Genomic DNA, 27,356 nt, shown 5'->3' on the forward strand with positions numbered 1-27,356 from the left:
GAGATGGGGCTTCCATATGGACTGAGGTGGGGCCCGGGGTTTACAGAGGTTCATCTAAATCATTTTCCACCATGCTGGTACACACCATGCAATATCTTGTCAAAACGAAGGGTCGAATCCATAATTTCCAACAGGTCTGACCAGCTCTCGATTGATAAGTCGATAAGTGAAAAATAAAATCAATCCCGTTATCGATTGGGTGTTTATGGATTAGACTCGGAAAAATGCATGGTGTGTACCAGCCCTAAGGTGTGCCTATTATGGCCCTGCCTCTCTTCTCAGAAAACTTTCTGTTCTCCCCTGCTAGATCAGTGGCTCTGACTACAGTGTGTGTGATATTCGAAGGAGGGGGAAGAGTAGGAGTTGCAGCATACAGACACCGGAAGGAGGAGGGAGACGTCTCCAAGCCAAAGCAAAGTGAAACGATAAGCTTGGAATGTTCCTCCCAGCATCTCCCTCCCCCGGCAATGTCGAATCGATCTGGCCTAGAAGAGTGTCTGTACCACCCTTGTGCTGGCGCGGCTGCTTGTAGCAAGTAAGTAGCAAATCAATGTACGTTTTTGTTTCACTGCTGTCCACTTTTGTATTGCTTCTTCTGCAGCACTGTACAGAGTTCATAGTTATGTCACTACGAGCCCAGGCATGTGTTTGCACTGCGGTGCATTTTACAGAATACTATGGTACCTCTGACAGTTTCCACTTCAGCTGGACTACCTGTTTGTGAAAGTCTAAATGTGGCCATATATTAGACAATGGCCACCAGATCGACCATCAGGTAGATCCCTCTCTCATCAAAGCAGTACATGTGACAGAGTCACATAGTGCAGGAACTCATGGTGGCAATTCGAAACGCTGGACACCGGAGGAGTTACAAAGTCCATCAGCACACCAAATTAGCAGTTGATGCACACTGTGCTCAATGGTTTTCTGAGCACAATAAAAGCACAATAAAAGTGTGCATTAACTGCTAATTTTCTGTGCTGATGGACTTTGCAACTTATCACTTGAGCGTCATTGCCTTGGTCGCACCACCAAACACCCAACCTCATTGATGCAACGTTTTGTCCTACATTGTCGAAATGACCTACGCTAATGACAGAATGATGGAGAACTCCATCTAGGTGACTTACAAATCGAAATATCCTACTATGGATATAGGGAGATTGTTTATGAGTTTCACTGTATTTTATTGCTATTAAGGTAATAATGGAAATAAGTATGAAAATGTAGCAGAAATAGATGATTCATCTATGCTCAGGGCGGCTGCACGGACCCTAGAAAGGAGCCTGCTCATTGGGACACACTTGCCGCTGCACTCCCTCCAGCCACAGGCTATTACTCGGCACACCCGTAGGGTAAACCGATGAGGGGAAATTAGAAAACCTAAATGCACATGTGCAGAGTGGGCGTGGAAAGTACTGAGCACGCGCAGAAGGGAAAGTAGGCAAAATCGACGCGTAGGTCAAAACGTTGGAGCACCTGCTCTGTTTCTGCACATGGACACCGGAGGAGAGCATGCAACGCTCACCATGGCCCCAGCGGGTACACTTGGGGCACAGATGGATTAAAGGGAACCTAAACTGATATGGACTTTTCCTTTTAAAATAACACCAGTTGCCTGACTCTCCTGCTGATCTTGTGTCTCTTAATACCTTTAGCCACAACCCCTTAACAAGCATGCAGATCAGGTGCTCTGACTCAAGTCAGAATGGATTAGCTGCATGCTTGTTTCAGGTGTTTGATTCAGCCACTACTGCAGCCACAGAGATCAACAGGACTGCCAGGCAACTGGTATTGTTTAAAAGGAAACATCCATATTCCTCTCAGTTAAGGTTCCCTTTAAGATGTAATGGGGCCTTCGGCAAGGCAGTAAATTTGGGGCTCCCTTTTGGTCATTATGGCAAGCTGTAGTAAAGAGGTCACGAGACCGTTTTCGCGCTAAAATTTGCGATCACGAGAAAACGGCCAGATATGAGTTATCACGGTTTAGTGAATAAAGCCCTTTCCGTGATAAAATCATCTGCATGCATGACAATGAACCATCTCATGCTGTAAGGATTAGTTTAGTAATATTCAAATTATACTTTCACGGTTGATGAGTCAAAAATGATACTGACTGCTACGTGCATCAGCTAGTTAGGAAAAACAGAGAAAAAATATGTGCATAATAAAAAGAATAGCATCTGTATAGCCTATCGGGAGTGCACTCCCCGTTTAGCTCCATGGCTGTTCCTGAATGCCAGCCTGTGGGATCGTGTAAGTTGCATCTGGTTGATACAGATGCTATTCTCTTTATGGGCTGGTGCACACCGAGCGGCCTTTTCAGCGTTTCTGCAGCCGCTTGCGGCTGCGGATTCGCTTGGTCAATGTATCTCAATGGGGTGGTGCACACCAGAGCGGGAGGCGTTTTGCAGAAACGAAAAATGCTGGGGTGAGGCATTTTTTGGATTTCGGATGCGTTTCTGCCTCAATGTTAAATATAGGAAAAACGCAAACCGCTCTGAAAAACGCCTGTTCAGAGCGGTTTTGCCTGCGTTTTTGTTACAGAAGCTGTTCAGTAACAGCTTTACTGTAACAATATATGAAATGTACTATACTGAAATCCGCTGCAGCAATCCGCAAAACGCTAGCAAAATGCCATAGAAAAATAAGAAAAAGCGTTTCAAAATCTGCTAGCATTTTGCGGATCTGCTAGCGGGTTTTGGTGTGCACCAGGCCTATATGATCGTTGCAAGTCTGGTTAGGCCCAATAGATTTTTTTTTATCTTCCGAAATGAACGTGTTGTTGCCTGCTCATTACATCAAGCCAGATCATAGAAGTTGTCCATCTCATGGAGGGCTTTTTTCTAACATGCTTTATTGCTATTCATGAAGATTGATTTCACAGTCAGATAAAAGTTTTATAAAAGCATCATTTATGTATTTTTTGTGCTAATAAAGTTGTATCAAGTTTTGTACTATTGTTGCATGGTAAAAATCATTGTCCTTTTAACCACTTCATCCCAGAGCGGTTTTAACCAAGCGGACAAGGGCGATTTTCACCTTTCAGTGCTCATCCCTTTCATTTGCCAATAGATTGATCACTATGAAATGATCTATATTTTGTTTTTTTCACCACCAATTAGGCTTTTTGGGGTTGATATTTTTTTTCAGTAATTACTTTATTTTCTATGCATTCTAAAGGGAAAAACAAGGAAAAAAAATGAAAAAATACACTTTCTCCAATTTCGTCCCCTATAGTTTTAATATAAACACTGCTGCTGTACATAAAACCCACATATTTTATCTGGCTATCTATTATGTCCCTAATACAAAGTATGTTGACAATATATTATTTGGAAATAAAGGTGTATTTTTTCTATGGATTTTTTTCCACTAATTTCACATGCACGCACAGGAGCGCGCACGAGCGTGCGGGAGTGTGCACAGCGGCAGCAGCACTGTTTGACTTATAAAAACGTCCTGGAGCCATTCAGAGGCTCTAGCAGGACGTTTTTTTATAAGTCTGCTTGTCATTAAGTGGTTAAACAAACAAGGATTGGACAGGTAACACTGGCCACAGGTGGTGGTGGGGGGACATACACTTTAGGGGGGCAGCCCAGCAGGCAGCAGTGCTAGGACAATTTCTATCCTGCTGGAATCTATTGGAAATTGGTTTGCAGTGTATGGGCAGCCAATAGTTCCCTCTCTCATCAGATTTGATCAGAAAATGATCTATCTAATGGTCCATCTGGATTCCTCAAGACTGCTAACCAATGGCTAGCTGTCATCTGTAAAAGCTTTGTGTCTTTTAATAATGAGTTGGTTTGTGGTGCATTCGGAATGCTAAACTGTACATTAATATTCAGTTCCTCCATTCCTTCACATGTTTGTTTTCAAAGGCTGGCCCTGGTACCAAATTTGCAATTGGCATTATAGTCCATATTCGGATTAAAGCTCACGTTGAGTGAGCGGGATAAGGAGGGCTGCTATATATTTTTTTTCCTTTTAAACAATGCAAACTGCTTGGTTGCCCTGCTGATCCTCTGCCTCTAATACTCCAGCCATAGCTGAACAAGCAGATGCAGATGAGATTTTTCTGACTGAAGTCTGACTGAATTAGCTGCACAGAGCTGGGACAAGGTCCTTGAGCACCCAAGGCTGAGACACCAAAGTACGCCCCTCCATCCATCTCACCCCAGCCATCACACCGTGATTGCTTTTAGAATACTAGACGTCTCAGGGCCCCCAACCCCCGTACACCTTAATCTCTAGTTATCGGGCTTGCAGTCACAGTCATGTACCCCCTTTTCTTATTTCTCTCTGCTTAAAACACAAAAGGGGAATGATACCTGAGTGAGTTGTGTGCCCCCCTCCTACACTGCGCCCTGAGGCTGGAGCCTCTCTCACCTCTGCCTCGACCCAGCCCTGTAGCTGCATGCTTGTTTCAGGTGTGTGGTTCAGACACTGCTGATGCCGGAAAGATCAGCAGGACAGCCAGGCAACTGGTATTGTTAAAAAGGAATAAATGAGTCAGCCACCATATCACTCTCCCTTCAGACTAGGGATGGTCAGAAATGCCAATTACTGGTTCTATAGATTTTTGATTTCTGATTTCCGAGTAGTTTTTTTATTTGGTCATTTTTTGCATTCTCTGTTTGGCCAAATACTTCCGAGTTGCTTCTGCATTCTGTGGTCCGATTTTTCCGAGTTCTGGGATTGGTTTAAAATTACAGAGTTGCAGTAATGTGGTATTTCTGCCGAAATCTGATTTCTGAATTCCGGTTTCCGATCAGAAATATCGATTTCATCTGGAAATTTCAAGCCTGCAAAATGGGAATTAGCATCCCTAGGACACCTTGCTGTATTTGTAAGTCTATTGATCTCTGAATTTCTTGAAACAATGCTCTCTTGAGTAGATACTGTCTTTGTGGCCTTGGTATATATTGTTTGTTTAGTTTCTTCACATCCTCGTCATTCTCATCATGCTCTGGGTAGAATTGCAATGCACTGTATTTGTAAAGATTTCATCATTATCTACGTTCTCTATGGCCATTATGATATATTGATTATTTTTAAAGAAATTAATCTGCACACTAATGAACACCGGTTCTCTTTGAAAGGCTCATCTTCTAGTTTCAGTATACTATATCCTCCTATAATAATCCAAACATTTGTATATTGCTTTTCTCCTGTTGGACTCAAAGCACTCAAGAGCTGCAGCCACTAGGATATGCTCAAGAGGCCACCCTGCAGTGTTAGGGTGTCTCACCCAAGGACTTATTACTGATTAGGTACTGACCCTAGCCAGGATTTGAATCCTGGTCACCCATGTCAGAGGCAGCACCCTTAACCAGTACACAATCCAGCCGCGAATATTGCATAGTTCTCTGTGGAATGCAGTTTATCAGCAGACATAATACTTGTGACCTTGAAACACATCCGCAGAATATCACCAGCTCATATTACTGAAGTCTTGTGAGGGGAGCCTCTTCTCATCAGACTGCCAGCTAATTACGTTTTCTCATAGTGAGTTTCCCATCTTACGGCATTTTTCCACAGTGGGGGCTTTGAAGCTGCATTTTTTTTCTTCTCATCTCTTCCTTATTACTGCGGCTATCTTATTTACTCTGAGAATGACTGCATGGTAAGACTCAGGGAGGATGCTCATTGGTTCACACATTTCCTTTTTCAACCTTGATTGGCCACGCTTCTTGATTCAGGCCATAATGCATTGCAGTCCGGAGGTTCACAGCTAAGGGCTCATTTCCATTGCAACGCAGAGCCGATCGGCTCTGCGTTGCATGCACCTCCCCGGGGGCCGTGCTTACTATCCCATTCATTGTACTGAATGGGATCACAGGCGCAAACACCCCGAAATGCAGGCAATTCAGTGGTGAATCACAGCATGTGTATGGAAACAACAGACAGTGCAGTTTATGCACTCTCTGCTGTCCCTGCGATTGTGTTTCCATAAAGTGCTCTATATGGAAACAAGCCCTTAACCTCCTTACTGTAAACCCCGAGTCAGGCTTGAGATGGAAATCTCTAGCTCAGATTGGTAATCCCGAGTTGGATCCGTCGGAGGTGTGAAATATGCAGGGCTGCCGCAGATCTATTTAGCAGTATGTTTTTTAGGATCTGAAGGCTTGTGAAAAAAAATTGCTTTGCTTTTGGGGAAATAATCCTACCGCCAGGGAGGTTAACCACTGTCCAAACATTTGCAATAAATTGTTATTTAAGCTTGACTAGGAGTCTGCTCACATCTTAGAAACATTAACAAACTGTAGACATCTGCTAGCCAGCACTCCAAGATCTCTTACATTATTTCATAGAGTGTGTATATCTGATAAACAATATTGTCATTCAGCTACAGGGAGGATCATCTCATGACCATGCCAACCGGAATGGATGAGGACCGGCGTCACATATCTGAGCGGATATTCAACCTCACTCTGGAACTCATCAATATGCTGATTGGCGAGGTGAGGAGGATTCTGGGAGGTCACATGACATCACTCCTAAGTCTTTTAATGAAGCAGAAACCTGACTGGAGGGCGAGGAGGATTGTGGGAAGGTATTTAGTAACACTTCTTCCTGTCTCTGTATAACAGAAGTATGAAATGGTGAAAAATGCATCCATTAACCGACTAAAGCCCAGCAGCCCTCGGGATGTGCCGTCCCCCATTATAGTGTCTCCACATTATGCCCTCACTCCATACTCCCTGACACCAGAGAGGAACAAGATGGAGAAGATCCTGGAAGTCATCAAGAGGGTCGCCCAGCTGTTAACGGGAGAGGTGAGCGATTCTAGGAATTATGGGCCATTGGGCCTAATGCAGTAACTTGCATTAATATTGGCGTGCACAGACAGCACATGGCAATATTACCCTTACTTCTGAGCAAGTACTGCGAGTTACACTATTAGCATGACCCACGATACTCGAGTGGCACGACTAGTGCTACGATGAAGCACATTGCTAACGAGTGTTACCGTTAGTAACGCGCATTACTATAGCAATGGTTCTGCTACTCAAGTACCACAGGTAGTGCTAATAGCGTAACTCGCAGTACTTGCTGGGGAAATAAGGGTAACATTGCCATGTGCTGTCTGTGCACAGCAATATTACCACAAGTTACTGCAACAGGCCCAATAGTAACTACAACTAGTAGTTACAAGGGGCATGTCTACTACAAGGGGCGTGTCTGGATGGTGACGGTCTCTATATACTGTGATTGTCAGGTTCCTGTACAGAGTCAGGATGTCGCCATCTATTTCTCCATGGACGAGTGGCAGTATATAGCAGCACACAAGGACCTCTGCAAGGATATCATGATGGAGAATGAGGAGACCTCTAGACATACCAAGGGAGGAGAGACATTACTGGACCTCACCCTGGAGATCATCACCCTGCTGACCGGAGAGGTGAGGAATGTCACACGCTGGGCATGACTTCCCCTGAAATACCCTGAACTGCCACTGGAGGCTTTTTGAAAGCCCCTTAACCACTTTACCACTGAGGGGTTTTATCCCTCATGGACCACCTTTCAGCGCTCCTTCCATTCATTCCCCAATAAAGTTAACACTACTCATCACAACAAAATAATCTAGAGGTACAGACTAACCAGCAAGCTCATGGTGACCCAGAACTCATTGGAGTGTGTAAGGGACTACAATGGTCCTAAAAGCCCCCTTACTAAGATGTTAAGAAAAACAAAAATGTGCTTTCCTAAAACAGAAAGAATTTGCGATAATTCAGGTTGGAGTGAGCTCGAGATGTCTCCCAGGCACCACTGCTGAATATATGCAAATTAACCATTGTACCCTTAGAAGCTAAACACACCTCCAGAACCGCTGGAATGCAATGATGTGTCAGCTTGTTAAATTGTACAGAGCCATAATAATCCAACATGCATACAGACTGTTTCGGATTGTTTGATCCTCATCAGTGCATGGCATGGATTAATTTGGCTCTATGGAGTAGGGCTTGTAAACCGAGAGGTACAGACTAACCAGCAAGCTCATGGTGACCCAGAACTCATTGGAGTGTGTAAGGGACTACAATGGTCCTAAAAGCCCCCTTACTAAGATGTTAAGAAAAACAAAAATGTGCTTTCCTAAAACAGAAAGAATTTGCGATAATTCAGGTTGGAGTGAGCTCGAGATGTCTCCCAGGCACCACTGCTGAATATATGCAAATTAACCATCGTACCCTTAGAAGCTAAACACACCTCCAGAACCGCTGGAATGCAATGATGTGTCAGCTTGTTAAATTGTACAGAGCCATAATAATCCAACATGCATACAGACTGTTTCGGATTGTTTGATCCTCATCAGTGCATGGCATGGATTAATTTGGCTCTATGGAGTAGGGCTTGTAAACCGAGAGGTACAGACTAACCAGCAAGCTCATGGTTAATTTGCATATATTCAGCAGTGGTGCCTGGGAGACATCTCGAGCTCACTCCAACCTGAATTATCGCAAATTCTTTCTGTTTTAGGAAAGCACATTTTTGTTTTTCTTAACAAAATAATCTATATCTTGTTATTTTCGACATCAATTAGACTTTCTTTGGGTAGTACATTATGCAGAACATTATTTTATTCTAAATGCATTTTAATGGAATAATAGTAAAAAAATTGAAAAAAAATCAATATTTCTCAGTTTTCGACAATAACAGTTTTTAAATAATAGATTCTACCATAATTAAAACTAACATTCTTTATTTGCCCATTTGTACCGGTTATTACAATGTTTAAATTATGTCCCTATCACAATGTATGGCGCCAATATTTTATTTGGAAATAAATGTGCATTTTTTTCAGTTTTGTGTCCATTACTATTTACAAGCCAATAATTAAAAAAATAACAGTAATATACAATCTTGACATACAGTACAGACCAAAAGTTTGAACACACCTTCTCATTCAAAGAGTTTTCTTGATTTTCATGACTATGAACATTGTAGATTCACACTGAAGGCATCCAAACTATGAATTAGCACATGTGGAAGTATAGTACATAACCAAAAAGTGTGAAACAACTGAAAATATGTCGTATTCTAGGTTCTTCAAAGTAGCCACCTTTTGCTTTGATTACTGCTTTGCATTGCTTGGCATTCTCTTGATGAGTTTGAAGAGGAAGTCACCTGAAATGGTCTTCCAACAGCCTTAAAGGAGTTCCCAGAGATGCTTCACTCTGTGATCCAGCTCAACCCAAACCATCTCGATTGGGTTCAGGTCTGGTGACTGTGGAGGCCAGGTCATCTGGTGCAGCACCCCATCACTCTCCTTCCTGGTCAAATAGCCCTTACACAGCCTGGAGGCGTGTTTGGGGTCATTGTCCTTTTGAAAAATAAATGATGGTCCAACTAAACACAAACCGGATGGAATAGCATGCCGCTGCAAGAATTTGTGGTAGCCTTGCCAGTTCAGTATGTCTTCAATTTTGAATAAATCCCCAACAGTGTCACCAGCAAAGCACCCCCACACCATCACACCTCCTCCTCCATGCTTCACGGTGGGAACCAGGTATGTAGAGACCATCCGTTCACCTTTTCTGCGTCGCACAAAGACACGGTGGTTGGAGCCAAAAATCTCAAATTTGGACTCATCAGACCAAAGCACAGATTTAATGTCCATTCCTTGTGTTCTTTAGCCCAAACAGGTCTCTGCTGCTTGTTGCCTGTCCTTAGTGGTGTCGTAGCAGATATTCTACCATGAAGGCCTGATTCACACAGTCTTCTCTTAACAGTTGTTCTAGAGATGTGTCTGCTGCTAGAACTCTGTGTGGCATTGACCTGGTCTCTAATCTGAGCTGCTGTTAACCTGCAATTTCTGAGACTGGTGACTCGGATGAACTTATCCTCCGCAGCAGAGGTGACTTTTGGTCTTCCTTTCCTGGGGCGCTCTGCATGTGAGCCAGTTTCTTTGTAGTGTTTGATGGTTTTTGAGACTTACTTGGGGACATTTTCAAAGTTTTCCCAATTTTTTTCGGACTGACTGACCTTCATTTCTTAAAGTAATGATGGCCACTCCTTTTTCTTTACTTAGTTGCTTTTTTTCTTGCCATAATACAAATTCTAACAGTCTATTCAGTAGGACTATCAGCTGTGTATCCACCTGATTTCTCCACAACGCAACTGATGGTCCCAACCCCACTTATAAGGCAAGAAATCCCACTTATTTACCTGACAGGGCACACCTGTGAAGTGAAAACATTTCAGGTGACTACCTCATCAAGAGAATCCAAAGAGTGTGCAAAGCAGTAATCAAAGCAAAAGGTGGCTACTTTGAAGAACCTAGAATATGACATATTTTCAGTTGTTTCACACTTTTTGGTTATGTTTTATACTTCCACATGTGTTAATTCACAGTTTGGATGCCTTCAGTGTGACTCTACAATGAAAAATAAAGAAAAATCTTTGAATGAGAAGGTGTGTCCAAACTTTTGGTCTGTACTGTACATATTAGAAAAGGTCACTCCCTAAGGCAACCATTTGAGGACCGCAGTGTTAAACCCCCCTAAAGACCAGCCTGTTTTTTTTCCCTAATTGACCACTGCAGCTTTAAGGCCAAGCTGCAGGGCCGCACAACACAGCACACGAGTGATCCCCCCTCCCCCTTTTCCCCCCACCAACAGAGCTCTCTGTTGGTGGGGTCTGATCTCTCCACATTTGTTTATTTTTTTTACATAAATATTTATTTCCTTTTTTTTTTAATTAAAAATAGCCTTTTTTTAATATTAGGAACAAAAAAGGAGAAGAGATCCGGGCACCAGCTCTGCAGTAGAAACACCTTTTATTGCAACCCCAGCGTCCCCATACACACAGTGAAAGAAAGTCTGACAGCCGTTTCGTGGGCTTCAAAGGCCCACTTCTTCAGAGGCCATTACATTTGTGTAATAGCCTCTGAAGAAGCGGGCCTTTGAAGCCCGCGAAACGCTGGGGATGCAATAAAAGGTGTTTCTACTGCAGGGCTGGTGCCCGGATCTCTTCTCCTTTTTTGTTCTTACTGTTAAAAGCTTATCTGGAGGCACAGCGTGTACACCTATACCCCCTGAGCCATCTGTCATCTAGTGCCGGTCCATCTCTCTGTTTTTTTGGAGCCTTTTTTTAATATTGTTTCCCCTGCTCCCTCCCTCCCTCCCCCCGCCAGCCAATCAGGGTGATCAGCTGTCATAAGCTTCAGCCTATGACAGCCGATCACTGTCCAGCCTATGGAGGGGACAGCCGTGTGACACGGCTGTCCCCAGTACAGTGCTGCTGCCAATCGCAGTGCTGTACATGTAAATAGACGGCGATCACGCTGTCTAGCAGTCTCCCGAGCGGCACTCGCTGAAGGCAGGGCAGAGCTCCACCCCCTAAGAAGAAGATGCGCGCGCAGCCTACGCGCAATCTCCTTCAGTAGCCGGCTCCAGGATGTGTCGCCAATTGACGTTAGGCGGTCCTGAGGCTGCCGCCGCGTCCACGCCCGTTGGCATGGGGCGGTCTTTAGGTAGGTAACTATTTATGTATGAATTTATTTTTTAATTGCAATTTTTTTTTTTCATGCAAGTATTTTTATTGGGTAAATATGAGAGTGTGGGAATTAAGTAGCTAATTTAAAAATGAGCGTAGGACTTTTTATTAACAAAATATATGTAGGTGTAATTTTACTATTTGGCCAAAAGATTTGGTCCGTTTTTATTTATGCACCCTGTAAGCATACCATTACGCTTACAGGAAGTGAATGGTGGCACATGATGACATTTGTCTTCTATTCATCATAGGAGAATGCTGACTAATGGAATTAGTTTTTGCACCCACACAGCACTATGCAGTGATCAGGAAGACCTCAGCTGAACATAACACTATGAGAAGAGGCCATCCACGCTCTGCTAGACTAAGAAAAAGCCAAAGTCCCATCACTGCTTCCCCTCCCCCCTCCCTCATACCCGAGACTCACCAGCAGAGGATTCTAGAGGTCACCAACCAAATCACTGAACTGCTGACAGGAGAGGTGAGCGGTGCTGGGAACTATGGGGCATTATCCAGTAACTACAAGGGGCGTGTCTGGATGGTGACTGTATCATTCTGTGTGTCAGGTTCCTATAAGGTGTCAGGATGTCGCCATCTATTTCTCCATGGAGGAGTGGCAGTATATAGAAGCACACAAGGACATCTACAAGGACGCCATGATGGAGAATCAGCAAATCCTCCCATTGTCAGGTAAGAGATAAATGAATTATTACAGCCAAATCTCCATGTAAATAGCTGTATGTTACTTTAATTTCAGCAACAACATATTTATTGTATGTATGTTGGTTTGTTTTGAAAAGTAACATCTTCCCTCCAGCAGGGGGACACAAGGTCGGGAACAGGTCAGAGGGCCATCTTGTGTCAGAGCCAGACGATGCTGCAGAAGATAATGACGTCACCCAAAGTTCTCCCATTTCTGTAGACACACAGCAGAGAGGTCACAGTGCAGACAATGAAATGGCTCCACAACCTGACAGACACCAGAGAGTTCTTGCCGTGGAGGAGTCGTATTCCTGTTTTGAGTGTGAGAAAGTGTTTAGGATAAAAGGCCAGCTTGTTGAACATCTGAGAACTCACACTTGGGAAAAACCATTTGTATGTTCCGAGTGCAACAAATGTTTTACAAGTAGTACCAGACTACAAAGACATGTTAAGCTTCATGGTGGAGAAAAATCATTTTCCTGTTCAGAGTGTGGGAAACTTTTCTCTGATAAAGGAAGCTTAGTTCAACATCAGATAATTCACAAAGGTGAGCGTCCTTTTCCCTGTTCAGAGTGTGGGAAAGAGTTTTATCGAAAATCACACCTTGATAGACACCAAAATCGTCACAAAGGTGTGCGGCCTTTCTTATGTTCAGAGTGTGGAAACCGCTTCCTTCAGAAAAGAGATCTTCTTGCACATGAGAGAAGTCACACAGGTGAGCGTCCTTTTCCCTGTTTAGAGTGTGGGAAATGTTTCAGTCAGAGTGTAAACCTCCTTATACACCAAAGAATTCACACAGGCGAGCGCCCTTTTTGGTGTTCGGAGTGTGGGAAGTCTTTCACTGATAAAAAAGATCTTATAAGTCACCAGAGATATCACACAGGTGAAAAACCTTTAACATGTTCAGAATGTGGAAAGTGCTTTACTCGGAACAATAGCCTAGAGAGGCACCAGAGAATTCACACAGGTGAGCATCCTTTTCGCTGTTCAGAGTGTGGGAAATGTTTCAGTAGGAAAGACAGACTTCTTGCTCACCTGAGGAGTCATACAGGCGAATGTCCCTTTTCCTGTTTAGAGTGTGAGAAATCTTTCAGTGATAAGGTAAAGCTTCTTAAACACCAGGAAATTCATTTTGGTGGGCATCCTTTTTCCTGTTCAGAGTGTGGGAAATGTTTCAGTAGTAAAGGAAGCCTTGTTTCTCACGAGAAAATACACACAGGTGAGCAGCCTTTTCCCTGTTCAGAGTGTGGGAAATGTTTTAGGCTAAAAGGAAACCTCCTTCAACATCAAAAAATTCATACAGGTGAGCGGCCATTTTTCTGTTCAGAGTGTGGTAAATTTTTCAGTCATAAAGCAGACCTTCTTGTACACCAGAGACGTCACAAAGGAGAGCGTCCTTTTCCCTGTTCAGAGTGTGGGAAACATTACTTTACTAAAGGAAGCCTTAATCGTCATCACCTTTCTGTACACCAAAAAGGTCTCTCAGACCAGCTTCCTTTATCTAATTCACAGTGAGGGAAATGTTTCCTGGAGAAAGAACATAGTTTTGTACACCAGGCGACTGGCGCTATTCTTGTTCAGAATACTGGAAATTTTGGGGCATAAATCAAACCGTGTTCACCAGAGGATAGATACAGGTGAAGTTACATTGTTACATAGTTACATAGTTATTTTGGTTGAAAAAAGACATACGTCCATCGAGTTCAACCAGTATAAAGTACAACACCAGCCTGCTCCCTCACATATCCCTGTTGATCCAGAGGAAGGCAAAAAAAACCTTACAAGGCATGGTCCAATTAGCCCCTAAAGGGAAAAATTCCTTCCCGACTCCAGATGGCAATCAGATAAAATCCCTGGATCAACATCATTAGGCATTACCTAGTAATTGTAGCCATGGATGTCTTTCAACGCAAGGAAAGCATCTAAGCCCCCTTTAAATGCAGGTATAGAGTTTGCCATTACGACTTCCTGTGGCAATGCATTCAACATCTTAATCACTCTTACTGTAAAGAACCCTTTCCTAAATAAATGGCTAAAACGTTCTTCCTCCATGTGCAGATCATGTCCTCTAGTCCTTAGAGAAGGCCTAGGGACAAAAAGCTCATCCGCCAAGCTATTATATTGCCCTCTGATGTATTTATACATGTTAATTAGATCCCCTCTAAGGCGTCTTTTCTCTAGACTAAATAAACCCAGTTTATCTAACCTTTCTTGATAAGTGAGACCTTCCATCCCACGTATCAATTTTGTTGCTCGTCTCTGCACCTGCTCTAAAACTGCAATATCTTTTTTGTAATGTGGTGCCCAGAACTGAATTCCATATTCCAGATGTGGCCTTACTAGAGAGTTAAACAGGGGCAATATTATGCTAGCATCTCGAGTTTTTATTTCCCTTTTAATGCATCCCAAAATTTTGTTAGCTTTAGCTGCAGCAGCTTGGCATTGAGTACGATTATTTAACTTGTTGTCAATGAGTACTCCTAAGTCCTTCTCCAAGTTTGATGCCCCCAACTGTATCCCATTTATTTTGTATGGTGCTAGACCATTAGTACGTCCAAAATGCATGACTTTACATTTGTCAACATTGAATTTCATCTGCCATGTATGTGCCCATATAGCCATCCTATCCAGATCCTGTTGCAATATGACACTATCTTCCTGAGAGTTGATGATTCTGCACAATTTTGTATCAGGTGAGGGTTCATTTTCCATGTACATGTAATAAAGGTGACGGGTAGTTTGGATGCTGGATGAAGCCAATAGTAGAATATTAGTAATGTTACCGATTCTCTGCTATCGCCTCCCATAACTTAACTCTCACATTAAAGAGGAAAAAAAATCAATACACTGCAAAATGAGGAGTTAAAGAGAACCCGAGGCGGGGTTCTTACAACGAAATCCCCATACAGAGGTTGGGTCTGCCTATAGAGTCCAGCCTCTGTTGCTACTCAGATTCCCACTAAATCCCCCCCAGCGCTCAGAGAGACCCCATAAATCACAGCCGCGCTGTGCGGCTGTGTTTACCTTTGTAATGTCAGTCTTGCCGCTCCCCCGCCTATAGCATCACTCCAGTCCCCGCCCGCGTCCCTTCCCTCCAATCAGCAGGGAGGGAAGGGACGTGGGCGGGGACCAGAGCGATGCAGGAGGCAGGGGAGCGGCGAGACTGGCATTAGAGAGGTAAACACAGCTTGCTGCGACATGCTGTGTGTCGGCAGCACGGCTGTGATTAATGGGGTCTCGCTGAGCGCAGGGGGGATTTAGGAGGAATCTGAGTAGCAACAGAGGCTAGCCTCTATAGGCAGACCCAGCCTCTGTATGGGGATTTCGTTGTGAGAACCCCACCTCGAGTTCTCTTTAAAAAATAGAAGAGAAATCAAGAAATGGTTGATATTTGCCATGTAATTTGTTCATGCTTTTGCCTGCGTGTCATCATCTTTTCTACTGACATAAAAAAAAAATACAGACGGCACCAACTGCCATTATTTATAACCTCACCTACTAACATTGCAATATGCTAAAAGGCTGTTTTTATAGATGTACATATGCACAGAAGGAGATATTGGTTGCTTGGCAATTGGTAACAGATGTTATTTGCCTTAATGCAACAAGGCCACAGATAGGAAACTGTCAGGATCATGGCCCTGCCGTCACACCGTGGGAGGGGTTTCACCAATATCATCCATACAGACAAACCCCTCCCCCCTGATGATCTAGAGGTAAAGATTTCTCCTGGGAAAGGGTTATCAGCTACTGACTGGCATAAAGCTCAATCCTTGGTTACAGTTCATCTTTAACCTTCTCCTTTCTACACTTGTTGCTGCCACTGACCCTATTAGGCAGATTTTGGCTGTACCTTAGCTTAACTCTGACCATTTCTTTGTCAGAGGTGCCTTTGCTGCAGTTTGCATTGAGGCCCATGGCTGTGCTCAATTTAGGTGTGCTGTGCATTCAGTTTAACTGTTCCGTCATTTTCCTGCACAGAGTGTGGGAAATATTTCAGGCCCAGTGCACACCAAAACCGCTAGCAGATCCGCAATACGCTAGCGGTTTTGGGAGCTGATTTCAGAGCGATTCTAGGCATGTTTAGAGAAGTTTTCTAAACATACCTAGCGGTTTTGGGTGCGTTTTTGTGTAGCAGATTACACACATTGTTACAGTAAAAGCTGTTACTGAACAGCTTCTGTAACAAAAACACCTGGCAAACCGCTCTGTAGTAGCGTTTTTCAGAGCGTTTTGCGTTTTTCCTATACTTTACATTGAGGGCAAAATGCTTCTGCAAACCACAAACGTGCAGCAGGAGGCACGTTTGCGGCTGGGCAAAAACCTCAAACCGCCGGTGTGCACCATCACATTGCAATACGTTAGCCAAGCGTTTTTACAGGCGGATGCGGCTGGCGGATCGCTCCAAAAACCGCTCAGTGTGCACTAGGCCTTAGTCAGGTAACCTTGTGCACTAGATAATCCAAACAGCTAGGTATTTACCTACCCACAGTGCAGGAAATGTTTTAGTGTAAAAAAAAATTCTGTAAACTCCACTCCACACAACTCTTTTTTCTGATGTTCAGAGAGTGGGAAATGCGCTGCTGAGAAAAGAAGTCTAACTGTTCTCTAGGAAACACGTAGCAGGTGATGCTGATGATTAACACATGGAGAATATTTATTCAGTGAATTTTTTTAACATTTTCAATTTGGAATGATTTTCCTATAAAGCAGCGGTGGTGTCAGTGGCAGGAAAAATCTTTTGAAGTCTTGACATCCCCCACCCACCTATCCACCTTGTTGTTTAGTCCTCTGAAGCCTCCACCCCACCTTTGCTGCACAATTGAGAATGGTCCAATGAAAACGTATGGGTCGGTAACACTCAAAGTAAATGTAGCTCTTTATTTCATCAAAAGTTCGGCAGCAGTGTCAGACTGCTGTTTCAGGCTTACAAGCCTTCATCATGTTGCATGGCTGATGCAGTTTGATAAAGGGTAGGAACACACTAGGCAGAATTGCATGTGCGTTTTCCATAGCACTCAGTGGAAAACGCATATGCAATTCTGCCTAGTGTGTTCCTACCCAAAGGGTTTGTAGCCCGAAACAGCAGTCTGTCACTGCAGTTGAACTTTTCATGAAATAAAGAGGTATATTTGCTTTAACCTCCCTGGCGGTACGCAGTTTCTGAGGCTGCGTCCGCGTGAGCTTCAGTCGTTGCTATGGCGATGATCGGACATGACGTCTGACGTCATCGACGTCATGCGCAATCTCGATCCTCCCCATAGCAAAGCCTGGAGCTGATTGGAGAGGCTGCACAATCGCGGGATCCGGGGGAGGTACGTATAACGGCGGCAATCGGGGGCGATCAAAAAAGAGCGGAGGGACTAGGTGGACAATGGTAGCTAGCGAAGTGCTAGCTACAAGGCTTACAACAAGTTTTATTCAAAAAATCCCTCCCAGGGCAGAGAAATCCTCCGAGTGTAGGTCGGGGTTACCGCCAGGAGGGTTAAGTGGTGCTGACCCATACGTTTTCATTGGACTATTGTACCCCAAGGCACACTGGGGTCGTGGCACGCTGTCCACTTTGATATCAGTGCTCCCTACAATCACTGTTTGGTGCAAACGACAATAGACATGTTAAGATGGCCATACACCTGTTGATCTGCCATCAGATAAATGTCTCTGATCGAATCTGATCAGAGAGGGATCAATAAACTTCCCCCCACAGGCGCTCGCAGTGACAATTCAATCAGCTTTTACTGTGCTTGTCTAGTGTCATCTACTAATACGGGTGGAGATGAATATGTGTGGAGGAGATTTCAGGTCATGTGACTCTCAGTTCTGAGTGATGATTGGAGGAATGGCAGAAGAAATGAAGCAGTCTGATAAGAGGATCACTGATAGGAATATTGGTGTCTAAAATGTCACTGACAGGTCACCAGATGTGGGTTTGATCTAATTTGTGTAGCAGAAATACCCTGGTATTCATGGGTATCATAACTCTGGCCCTGTAACATGCATAGTGCAGACACGCAAACATTCATTGCATCAAACCTATCGAAGGCCTAGTGCACACCAGAGCGGTTTGGCAGCGTTTTTCGATCCGCTTGCGACTGCGGATACGCTTGGTCAATGTATCTCAATGGGCTGGTGCACACCAGAGCGGGAGGCGGTTTGCAGAAACGCATACTCCCAGGCTGCTGCAGATTTTGGATTAGGGAGGCGTTTCTGCCTCCAATGTAAAGTATAGGAAAACCACAAACCGCTCTGAAAAACAGCAGTTCAGAGCGGTTTTGCAGGCGTTTTTGTTACAAAAGCTGTTCAGTAACAGCTTTACTGTAACAATATCACAAATCTACTACAACAAAAACGCTTCACAAAACCGCAAAATGCTAGCTGAAACGCTACAGAAAAATAAGAAAAAGCATATCAAATTCTGCTAGCATTTTGCAGGTCTGCTGGCGGTTTTTGGTGTGCACCAGGCCTAAAAGATTAGGATCACATACCCTGAGGCCCTCTCCTGGGACAGATAGCGCATCAAACTAAATTCACAAGGGAGCTAACAAAATATATTAATATCCACTATGCACACACCAGCATACACTGTGGGCATCCTAGCAATGGTCACAGACTGGAGAAAGAGGGAGTGCACTGGATTAAACTCTAGCCACAAGAGTCAGTTACAAAAAAAAATCACATATATCCAAGCCTCAAGCTAGAACATTTAAATAAGTTATTAGGAAGGTGCTAAAGGGGGTGCAGCCAGAAAAATAGCAAAACAAAACAGTTACCCTTTGCACACTCACATGCAAATGTTCAAACAAATGCTTTTGCAGGAGTCAATCATTCAGGCACCACTGCTGTCCTTACAGCTAAGTTCAAACCCAGGTCTTAGTTACAAAAGAATGCATTCCCTTGCGTAGTCACCTACACTGTGTAGAAGTACCCAGGTATTTGTATGTGTCCTCACTGTGGCCCTGTAACATGCAACATTTTAGAGGACATCAGAATGTGTGCTCCTAATTTAGATAGGTTTGATGCAATGAATGTTTACATATCTGCACTATGCATGTTACAGGGCCAGAGTTAGGACACCTACGAATACCTGGGTACTTCTGCGCAGCGTAGGTGACTATGCAAGGAAATGCATTATTTTGAAACTAAGACCCAGCTTTCAATTTATCTGTAGGGATAGCAGGGGTGAATGGATAATTTATTTCTGTGAATGTATTTGTTTGAACATTTGCATGTGAGTTTGCAAATGATTAATTGTTTTGTTTTTGCTATTTTTCTGGCCACACCCTCTTTAGAACCTCCCTAATAACTTATTTAAATGCCCAAGCTTGAGGTGAATGGAGACTTTGCTCTGGATTACACCTTTGAACTCATTAGATCTTTGAACAGGCCAATAGGGGCAAGCATCAGGAGGAAGCCCCTCCCACTGTTTTCCTTAATAGGTTGCTTTTTATAGAACAAAAGACTAGCAATACACACATACAGTACATACACACCAGCCACATGAAGCTACACACATACAAATCCACATACATGGGACACACAAACCTACATAACTGTATGAAGAACATGACCTCATTATCTAGACTTTTTATAGATAGGTGTTTGTATATACTGCTTTTCTTTTTGTAACTGTAGTTTTTGTGAGAATTAATAAAGTTGCATTGTTCATACAAGGAAAGTTTGTGGCGCCTCCTGATTGCTGCACAACCAACCTGTGAGGAGAACTTCCTGTCCTGGCACAACCCCCGACTGCTTCTTATCATTCATTTGTAGAGCCTGATGCTATTTTAAGAGCTAAAATACTCACCTCATGTGAGAACACTATCAGGCTGTGTTCCTACTGTCCATTTTACATCATAAAACAGACAGTGAATGGCTCCTATTTTATAAATTGGAGCCGTTCACACTGGTCACTCTGCTATGGATCTGCGGAATCTGTTGCAGTAAATGTACCACATTCCTGTGCAGTCCGTGATAATCCCGGCCAGGCGGATGCGTTCCCCCATATAGCCTATGGAAGAGTGCATCTTCCCCGGGCTACAGCCACTGAACTCCTGTACACAGCCAGGTGGCCGGCAGAAACATGGGGCTCTCCACTGGGCTGAAAAAGACCTCAGTGATGGGGAGAATTCTCATGGGTTTGTGGTGAACCAATGAAAATTCTCCCTGTCGCTAGGGAGAATTGGTCTATTTCTTCCTATGGAGAGCCTCATGCTCCTGCCGGCCTCCTGGCTGAGTACAGAGGGGCCGAGTGGTGGCGATACACGTGAGTGGCAATTGCTTCAGACGGACGTGGAGCAGACAGTGCAGAGCGGATGCAAAATGGAAAAAAAGTGCATCCGCTTAGTGGATGTGCTTACCGTGTGCAATTTGCATTTGCTGAAGTGGAAACTAAACACTTTACTAGCAGATCCCATTACCAGAATGAAACTTGCTTTTACTTTACTTTCTTCAGCATCCCTTCTTCTAACCATTATAGCTGTCTTATTTAAAAAAAAAAAAAAAATAGTGCCTCCCTTGCAATAAATCCCCTCAAGTCACAAGCTGGAATATCCAGAATGCAGCACAGCCTGAACAATGCCAGCCTGCATGGCATGGGCCTAACAATAGGGGATGCAGCCCCTGCTCTTATGGGGAACTCTGAACACCCCCCCCTGGGCCCGCTCAGGGCCGTTTTGGGGGTCTGGAGGGGTCACAGCATGAGGGGAGAGCTTGGTAGCACTTCGGTGGGGAGGGGGGACAGTCCTCCCCTTCCTCACCTCGGGCTCCCCCCTCTGAGCTCCCCTCCAACGTTGAATAGTTTGTGTATGCAGGCGGCGGGCAGCGGCAGATACATACCTTCCTTGTGTTCCAGCGCGGCTGTTTCTCCCTCTAGTGTCTGACACTACATCCTGTTTATACAGGAAGTCACGTCAAGCTAGAGAGAGGAACATTGGTGGAGCGTAAGGAAGGTATGTATCTGCTGCCGCCTGCATACACAAACTATTCAATGCTAGAGGGGAGTGCAGAGGGGAGAGCCTGAGGTGAGGGACCGTCCCCCCTCTCCGCCGATGTGCTACCAAGCTCTCCCCTCATGCTGCGACCCCTACATACCCCAAAAATGGCCCTGAGGGGGCCCCAGGGGTGGGGGTGGGGGGCCGCTCAGAATTTCTGCAGGGGGGCCTGGTGATTCCTAGTTACGCCCCTGATGCATGGTCTATGATTTGGGGGGGGCTCTGCAAGAAGTGGGCAGAAATGAAGGGCAGGGGTCTCCTCTCTTCTTTTACTGCTCAGGAATAAGTGGGGGTAGATGCTTCAAAGCAACAGCAGGATGGAGTCTCATTAGTCAATTTAACGGGCCAGCAAGAAACCTCAGTAGGAGGTGTGGCTGCTTTTCCCAGAGTTCCCTGTGAGCTCACAATTCTGGTAGTGTGTGGAGAGAAGGAAGCCACGGCATTCTGTTTTGCAGCACTGCTCTCCCTCCCCTACTATCTTTTCTCTCCGCCATGTTGCTCTGTCTTTTTATCTTAAAGGGCACCTAAGGTGAGAGAAATATGGGGGCTGACATATTTATTTCCTTTCATGCCACAGGTGTCGAACTCCAGTCCTGGAGGGCCAAATCCATGCCAGTGTTTAGGATGGACTGAGAAATGTGCTCTACCAGATGAACCGGACCTTTCCTGATTAAGTCCCATCAATTAGTTTGAGCTACTCCAAAAATGTGTGAGCACCTCAACCCTTGAGAACTGGAGTTTGACACCTGTGTTGCCCATTGCCTGGCTATCTTGCTGATCCACTGCAAACTCTAATACTTTTAGCCATAGACCCTGAACAAGCATGCAGATCAGATGTTTCCAACAAACACCTGGCAAGATTAGCAGCATGCTTGTTTCAGGTGTGAGATTCAGACACTACTGCAGCCAAACAGATCAGCAGGGTTAGGTCTCAGGCAACTGGTATTGCTTAATAGTAAAAATAAATGACAGCCTCCATATGTCTTTCACCTTGGGTTCTTTTTAAAGATAGATTGATTTACTTGTTATATTATTCATATTTCTTTGTCCTGCTATTGATCATTCTTTTTCTGGTAGTCTTTGGTGTTAACGGAGTTTGACCACAGAACACTCATTTAGCACATGAAGCAGCCTACCTTCCTGTTTTTGAGTATTTAACCAAACAAGTGCACTGTGAACAGGCTGAGGCCAGCCCTTAGTGACATGCATTGTTTGATATACTTCTATGAAGTGCTGTAGACTATTTGGTGCTTTATAAATAAATAATGTTGCTATTTTCCCTCCAGCAGGGGAATACAATGTCGGGAACAGCTCCGAGGCGCAGGATATGCCACATCCCGGAGGTAATGCTGTCACCCAATATTCTCCAGGAGAAAATGCCACTACTGGAACCACCCATCACATAGTCTATAGTGTCACTGCTTCCTCTAGTGGAGGTGGACCTTATCAGAAGACACCAGCTATCTCTACAGATATCCATGCACCGTATCACAGAGCTGATACAGGAACAGAACCATGTAACCAAGAGGCATCTTCTTGTGATGCATCGTGTAGAGACAATCAGAGATTTCAATGCCTGGAATGCAGCACTTGTTGCAAGTCCCAAGGGGCTCTTGCTAGGCACCGGAAGGCACACTCACACAAGCAGCAGTGGTCATGTTCAGAGTGTGGGAAATGTTTTAGGTGTAAATCGGTACTTGCTTACCATCTAAGAGTTCACACTGGGGAGAAACCCTTTGTATGTTCCAAGTGTGACAAGTGTTTTTCAGAACGAGGCAGCCTAAAAAGACATTTTAGGATTCATACTGGTGAAAAGCCCTTTTGCTGCCAAGAGTGTGGGAAATGTTTCTCTTGTAAAGAAAGTCTCATTGCACACCAGGTAAGTCACACAGGCAAGCGTCCATTCTCCTGTTCAGAGTGCAGCAAAAGTTATGGTCGAAGAAAACATCTTCAACGTCACAAGAGAAGTCATACAGGCGAGCGTCCTTTTTCCTGTTCAGAGTGTGGGAAATGTTTTAGTTTTAAATCAACCCTTCTTAAACACCAGAGAAGCCACACAGGTGAGCGGCCTTTCTCCTGTCTAGAGTGTGGGAAGTGTTTTTCTTCTAAAGTAAGTCTCCTTGCACACCACATAAGTCACACAGGTGAGGAACCGTTCTTCTGTTCAGAGTGTGGCAAAGTTTATAGTCATAAAGCTTTTCTTCTTAAGCACCAGAGAACTCATATAGGTGAGCGTCCTTTTTCCTGTTCAGAGTGTGGGAAATGTTTAAGTGATAAAGCAACCCTTATTTCACACCAGAGAAGTCACACAGGTGAACGGCCTTTTTTCTGTTCAGAGTGTGGGAAATGTTTTTCTTCTAAACGAAGTCTCCGTGCACACCGAAAAAGTCACACACGGGAGCAGCCTTTCTCCTGTACAGAGTGTGGGAAATGCTTCATTCATAAAAGTCACCTTTTTGTACATCAGAGAAGTCACACAGCTTATTGTCCTTCTTCCCATTAAGAGAGCAGGAAACTCACACAGGTGAGCATCCTTTTACCTGTACAGAGTGTGGTAAAGTTTTCAATCATTAAAGAGACCTCCTTGTACACCACAGAAGTCACACAAGCGAGCATTGTTTTTCCTGTAGAGAGTGTGGGAAATGTTTCACTGACAAAAGAAACCTTATTGCACATCAGATAATCCACACAGGTGAGTGTTTACCTATTCACAGTGCAAGAAACATTTCAGCATAAAAATATTTTCCTAATGTTCAGAGAGTGGGAAATGTGTTACTGAGAAAATACTAAACTAATTGCTCAGTTAGAAACAGAGAGGCTGATAAAGAACTGGAGAATTCACATAGGGTGAACTTTTCTTGCATTTGAATAATGATGTTATAAACAAGAGGTGGTGTAAGTACCAAAAAACTGTTTTTTGTTTTTTTTAGTTTTAGGCAGAATCATAAGTTACATTTTAATATCTTTCACAGAGCCCTGACTGTCACATACCCCCCTAGTGGCCGCACCGCACAATACCTTCCAATCGGTTTCAGCACACAGACCATGCAATCTCGTGAACGCAATCAATGAGCTGAAACCGCTGGAATTTTGGCAGCAGACAGACCAGAAGGAGGCGTGTGAACTATAAAACACAAAATACTTGGCTGCTACCATCTCTGTTTAACTGGGAAACAGAAGCCCACTGTGGCTGACTCTAAGACCTGCAGATAAACGATTAATAACACACTCTATTCTGGTTAATAACAACACTTCTCGATAGCGAATCTTCAAAAAGCTACGATTCTTCTGTGTGGCTGAATAGTAGGTGTCGCTGAACAAATAAATGACTTTAGAGTCTTTTATTATAAATGTAATAAAAATAATTAATTTATACAGAAAATCATTAAAATCAACAATTATAGAGACAATAGTAGCGCAGTATAAAAAGGGAAGAGGTAAATGAATACTTAAAGAGACTCTGTAACAAAATTTTCAGCCTTATTTCTTGTATCCTATAAGTTCCTATACTGTTCTAATGTGGTGTGGATTACTGCAGCCTTTTCTAGTTGCACTGTCTCTGTAATATATCTAATCTTCTTTTCTTTGTTAAACCTTGTCGAGCCAGGGAGGAATGTGCTGCCTCTGCTGTGATAGGGATAAGTTATTAACGCCCCCTGCAGGCGCTGTGTGCTTTGTTTACTACTCACAGACAGAGCTCTCTGAGGGGGAAGGTAGCTGTCTGTCTCATGCTGAGAACTGTGAGAATCCCAGACTGGAGTGCAGATAATTATCTATGTAATAAAAACTTGTAGTATACTGTAACATGATATATTCAAACATCTTTTCCTGGTTAGCAGCCATGTTTTTTGTTTGTAAACACTGCCTAAAACTGGCGACTAAAAGCCAGGATTGTGGCAGGGAGCTGCGGAAGCGGCAAAGAGGGGCCCAGGAGAACATAATGAATAGTATAGATTCTCTTTAAGTTCCGGTGAAAATGTCCCTTTGGGAAGTCTGAGCACATGGAAATGTCCTTTGATTCAGTTCCAGGAAATGGCTGCCAGCCACATGGTCCTCTGGCTAGCAGCAGGGTTTCGTAACGATGGAATATGGAGGACTGGGGGAGAAGTCCCTGTAGAGTTTTTTTTGAATGACCCACATTTTTGGGTGGGGTCTCAGGTTCAGCCCAGGGGCAGAAGGTACAGTGCCTCATGCTGAATGTATAGTGCCTAATGCTGAAGGGATAGTACCTCATGCAGAAGGTACAGTGCCTCATGCTGGAGGGATAGCGTTTCATGCTGAAAGATAGTGCCTCCTGCTGAAGGGATAGTGCCTCCTGCTGAAGGGATAGTGCGTCATGCTGAAGGGATAGTGCCTCATGCTGAACGGATAGTGCCTCCTGCTGAACGGATAGTGCCTCCTGCTGAAGGGATGGTGCCTCCTGCTGAAGGGATAGTGCGTCATGCTGAACGGATAGTGCGTCATGCTGAAGGGATAGTGCCTCATGCTGAAGGGATGGTGCCTCATGCTGAAGGGATAGTGCCTCATGCTGAAGGGATGGTGCCTCATGCTGAAGGGATAGTGTCTCATGCTGAAGGGATAGTGCCTCCTGCTGAAGGGATAGTGCGTCATGCTGAACGGATAGTGCCTCCTGCTGAACGGATAGTGCCTCCTGCTGAAGGGATGGTGCCTCCTGCTGAAGGGATAGTGCCTCATGCTGAAGGGATGGTGCCTCATGCTGAAGGGATAGTGTCTCATGCTGAAGGGATAGTGCCTCCTGCTGAAGGGATAGTGCGTCATGCTGAACGGATAGTGCCTCCTGCTGAACGGATGGTGCCTCCTGCTGAAGGGATGGTGCCTCCTGCTGAAGGGATAGTGCCTCATGCTGAAGGGATGGTGCCTCATGCTGAAGGGATAGTGTCTCATGCTGAAGGGATAGTGCCTCCTGCTGAAGGGATAGTGCCTCCTGCTGAAGGGATGGTGCCTCCTGCTGAAGGGATAGTGCGTCATGCTGAAGGGATAGTGCCTCCTGCTGAAGGGATGGTGCCTCCTGCTGAAGGGATGGTGCCTCCTGCTGAAGGGATAGTGCGTCATGCTGAACGGATAGTGCCTCCTGCTGAACGGATAGTGCCTCCTGCTGAAGGGATGGTGCCTCCTGCTGAAGGGATAGTGCGTCATGCTGAAGGGATAGTGCCTCCTGCTGCTATTTAGGAACATAGACATTTCTCTGGATTAAACCTCTGATCTTTAAGATTTTTTAACAGACTGATGTGTGCTAAGTGTTTTATTAAAAAGTTTTCTACAACTAAGAAAAAAGGGAACACACGCCACATCAAGCTGCACACATGATATGAACCCCACATATATAGATGTGACATGGTTATTTTTTTTTCTGTATACTAACTTTCTTTTTGCAACTTTTTGTTTTTAGTGAGAAATAATAATAAACTTGCATTACTTATACAAAGTTGTGTGTTGCCTCCAGATTGCCGTACAACTAACCTCTCACTTTCCTGACAGCAGGTGGTGTAAGGTTAGCACTCTTGCCTCACAGTGCTGGACTGGACACTATCTATGTGGCGTGAGCATATTCTTCCCCAGGGTACCCTCAGCATGTTAAAGAGGTACTCTAGTGAGTGACAAATAGCACAATGTCGTAAATTATTCAGGCCACCCACTTTTATATCTATCACCCTGGTTTCGGGATCAGAAACACTTCCAAAATCCAGGGCCGGTTCTAGCTACAATGGGGCCCTGGGGCAAAAATAACCTGGGGGCCCTCCTAACATCTACCCCCCCCCCCGTATGGTAAGTCTCGTCTGTGTTCTCTGTAGTGTTGCTGCTCTTCACTTCCTGTCAGCCACTAGAGCCCAAACAGAGAAGCAGGAAGTGCAGAGGGGCAACACTAAAGAGAAGACAAATGGACCTGCAACGCCTGGAACTTGGAGTAGGCGAGTGTGTGCCTGTCTGTCACCACTGCCTCCATAACACTTTGGGGGGAGGGGGCGTTGGAAGTGAGATAATTTAGTGATGTGGTGGCAGACATTTAGGGGGCCCTATGGATGCTGGGGCAATTGCCCCCTTTGCCCATATGGTAGCGCCGGCCCTGCCAAGATCTATACATTGCTGTATGTTGGTATATAGCCCCACCCTCTCAGTGATGTCACAGCCTAGGCTGTTAATTCT

General features: G+C 44.4%; 1 protein-coding gene across 5 annotated transcripts; it reads left to right on the forward strand.

The window, feature by feature from the left end:
* Nucleotides 1–285: 285 nt before the first annotated feature.
* On the forward strand, nucleotides 286–25,567 carry LOC137534940 (zinc finger protein 154-like). 5 transcript variants are annotated; one of them, XM_068256667.1, is made up of 8 exons: nucleotides 286–535; nucleotides 6,350–6,464; nucleotides 6,594–6,779; nucleotides 7,223–7,405; nucleotides 11,792–11,980; nucleotides 12,066–12,189; nucleotides 12,317–12,916; nucleotides 22,478–25,567. In XM_068256667.1, the coding sequence occupies exons 1-8, from the start codon at nucleotides 468–470 to the stop codon at nucleotides 23,692–23,694; spliced, it is 2,682 nt and encodes an 893-aa protein (XP_068112768.1). In that variant the 5' UTR covers nucleotides 286–467; the 3' UTR covers nucleotides 23,695–25,567. The 5 variants fall into 5 exon arrangements, with proteins under 5 accessions (XP_068112768.1, XP_068112769.1, XP_068112771.1 ...); XM_068256668.1 differs by having other exon boundaries at nucleotides 12,320–12,916; XM_068256669.1 differs by lacking the exon at nucleotides 286–535 and adding an exon at nucleotides 5,587–5,626.
* Nucleotides 25,568–27,356: the final 1,789 nt, after the last annotated feature.

Source organism: Hyperolius riggenbachi, chromosome 10 (assembly GCF_040937935.1).
Source record: "Hyperolius riggenbachi isolate aHypRig1 chromosome 10, aHypRig1.pri, whole genome shotgun sequence".
Taxonomy (NCBI): domain Eukaryota; kingdom Metazoa; phylum Chordata; class Amphibia; order Anura; family Hyperoliidae; genus Hyperolius; species Hyperolius riggenbachi.

Coding starts and splice junctions, on each gene's coding strand:
- LOC137534940 (XM_068256667.1), top strand. CDS start 468: ATGTCGAATCGATCTGGCCTAGAAGAGTGTCTGTACCACCCTTGTGCT. Junction 12,190..12,316: donor GCAAATCCTCCCATTGTCAG/GTAAGAGATAAA, acceptor TCTTCCCTCCAG/CAGGGGGACACAAGGTCGGG. Junction 12,917..22,477: donor ACATGAGAGAAGTCACACAG/GTGAGCGTCCTT, acceptor TTTTCCCTCCAG/CAGGGGAATACAATGTCGGG.